We start from the raw sequence: 2,673 nt of genomic DNA on the forward strand, positions 1-2,673 counted from the left end.
AACCCCCCCCCCCCCCCCCGGGCCCCCCCCCCCCCCCCACACACACACCTGCTTCAGGCATCCCTTGAGCCTTCTGCACCCGGGCCTGGAGTACTTCCTTGGCAGAGACGAAGAAGATGCGGTCACTGGCCTGGGCTCGGTCCACCACGCCCAGCTCATCCACCAGGAAGTTGGTGCAGCGGTCCATGTGCTGCCTGCGGACCTGACACAGCAACAACACACGTTACCAAACAGGAAGTGCAACAACACATACAGCTAAACTGCAGCTGACGGACCTCCTCCATGTACTCCGGCTCCGAGGCCGAGGCATCCCAGCGGTTATTGAGGATGAAAATGTTGGGGCTGGAGAGCCGCTCGTTGACCTTATGAAAGAAGGACTTCTCCTGCAGGTGAACACACAGGTGAACGTTACCGCTGACGTTCACTACAAACGCTGATTTCTCACAGACTGTCTGCAACACAGACTGCACTCGGTCTCACCGTCTGCATCAGCGTGGACTCTGAGTTCGCCACCAGAACAAACACGTCGGCGTCCAGGCAGAACTTGTCGATCCAGCTGTCCAGTTCTGTGGTGACGTCAATACCTGGGCTGGGGGTGGAACGGGAAGTAGAATAAGCCAACTGATGTATTTTATTCAGTTTTCTGCTGGTGCATCACTGCAGAGCTACAACAAGAACTCTTAATGCGATAAAGACGACTCCTTACTGTCAGCTATATCACTGCTACTAAACATTTTACCTGCAGGTCCAACATATAACGCCGTTATTCCCCCGTTACTAAGAGTTAATAAATGTAATCTCATGCCAGCTTAGTGAGACTCGTCAGACATGTGATGGGAGTTAAGCTGATGATCCGACCTGTCCACCAGCACCAGGTCGTCCCTCAGCAGAGCACACTTGGCTTTAGGCCACATGACGCAGACCAAGCTGCCCGCGTCCAAGTCCTCATCCTGGTGCAGAGCATGAGCCAGCTGGTTCACCGTCTGCAAACACAAAGGCAGCATCAGCGTGCAGCACTACAGACTGTTTGGACGGCCGTGCCCGTAAAGGGGCTCAGTGAGTCCTGCTGACCTTTATGCTCTTTCTCTCCTCAGAGCCTTCAGTGAGCAGGAAGGCCTCGTGGCCGTCGGTGCCCTCCACCCTCAGGAAGCAGTTGGTGGTGTGTCCGATTCCAGAGGGCAGCACCTTGTCACACAGCATGGCGTTGATCACTGAGCTCTTCCCGTTACTGGTCCTGAAGAACACAAGATGCAGTCTTTGACTCGACCCTCTGGTTTCAGGTCTAACGTAACATGTGAACACTTTTTACGGCTGCACTGGATTCAGAACGACTTTAATAAACTAGAGATGAAGAAACAAAGGTCACTGTGGTGTCATATTTATTATAATACATACCTTCCAAAGAAGACCACCTTCATGTGTCTGCGGGCCAGCACCTCTCCAATCCCTGCCACCTTGGTGAGGTAACCCCGGACCTCCTGGACCTGGTCCTCCGTGGTGACGGGGTCCAGCTCGTCATTTTTGTGAGTATCTAACAGACAGAGGTCATACTGGGAGTTAGGTTATATCTGTGGGTGGCGGTCTGGTTCCAGTCTTCACAGCCGGATATTTTGCTCATAACAACACTGAACCCGGGCTCAAGGGAAGTTAAGCCGGGCTCCAGCTTTTACCTTCAGGGTAATTTTTATTTGAGTCGTTAAATGTTGTAAACTCAGAAATCAAACTTCAGTCTGGAGACACAAGGATTTAAATCTGTATGAAACTAAAGGGGTGAGCGTTTACCTTCCAGAAAGCAGGAGCTCTCCTTGATGTAGGCCCCCAGCTGCTCGAAGATCCCGTTGATCTTCTTCTTTGCCGTGACAAAGTGTTTTAGCGGTGACGCGTTCACCTCCGCCATCAGCCTCTTCTCCTTCTTGCCGTGGACTGCGTTGGTACTGGGTCGTGGGAAGACCAGAGACATGGCCCTGCACGGGAGACAAAACAACGTCCGGGGGGGGGCTACAGTTATATAGCCTAAACCTCTGACAACAAAATCACACAACAACAAATTATCAATGGAAATCAAATTTATCAACCCATGGAGGTCTGGATTTGGAGTCACACTCAAAGTCAAAGTGGAAAACCACACTACAGGCCGATCCAGCTTTGATGTAATGTCCTTAAAACAAGCCAGAATGAGGCTCAGTAGTGTGTGTGGCCTCCACGTGCCTGTATGACCTCCCTACAACGCCTGGGCGTGCTCCTGATGAGGTGGCGGATGGTCTCCTGAGGGATCTCCTCCCAGACCTGGACTAAAGCATCTGCCAACTCCTGGACAGTCTGTGGTGCAACGTGGCGTTGGTGGATGGAGCGAGACATGATGTCCCAGATGTGCTCAATTGGATTCAGGTCTGGGGAACGGGCGGGCCGGTCCATAGCATCAATGCCTTCCTCTTGCAGGAACTGCTGACACACTCCAGCCACATGAGGTCTAGCATTGCCTTGCATTAGGAGGAACCCAGGGCCAACCTCACCAGCATATGGTCTCACAAGGGGTCTGAGGATCTCATCTCGGTACCTAATGGCAGTCAGGCTGCCTCTGGCGAGCACACGGAGGGCTGTGCGGCCCCCCAAAGAAATGCCACCCCACACCATCACTGACCCACCGCCAAACCGGTCATGCTGGAGGATGTT

General features: G+C 52.9%; 1 protein-coding gene across 1 annotated transcript in view; it reads right to left on the minus strand.

Moving 5' to 3' along the window:
- Nucleotides 1-2,673, minus strand: part of mfn2 (mitofusin 2) — a 17,631-nt gene that overhangs the window by 9,574 nt on the left and 5,384 nt on the right. The window contains exons 2-8 of the mRNA XM_046056541.1: nucleotides 1,783-1,964; nucleotides 1,396-1,531; nucleotides 1,072-1,234; nucleotides 859-983; nucleotides 481-589; nucleotides 276-383; nucleotides 49-202 (exon numbers count right to left, since the gene is read on the minus strand). Of these exons, the coding sequence (XP_045912497.1) occupies nucleotides 49-202; nucleotides 276-383; nucleotides 481-589; nucleotides 859-983; nucleotides 1,072-1,234; nucleotides 1,396-1,531; nucleotides 1,783-1,960 (973 nt within the window). The 5' untranslated portion in view covers nucleotides 1,961-1,964. The remainder of the gene's footprint in view (nucleotides 1-48; nucleotides 203-275; nucleotides 384-480; nucleotides 590-858; nucleotides 984-1,071; nucleotides 1,235-1,395; nucleotides 1,532-1,782; nucleotides 1,965-2,673) is intronic.

This window comes from Micropterus dolomieu, linkage group LG08, assembly GCF_021292245.1.
Source record: "Micropterus dolomieu isolate WLL.071019.BEF.003 ecotype Adirondacks linkage group LG08, ASM2129224v1, whole genome shotgun sequence".
Lineage (NCBI taxonomy): Eukaryota > Metazoa > Chordata > Actinopteri > Centrarchiformes > Centrarchidae > Micropterus > Micropterus dolomieu.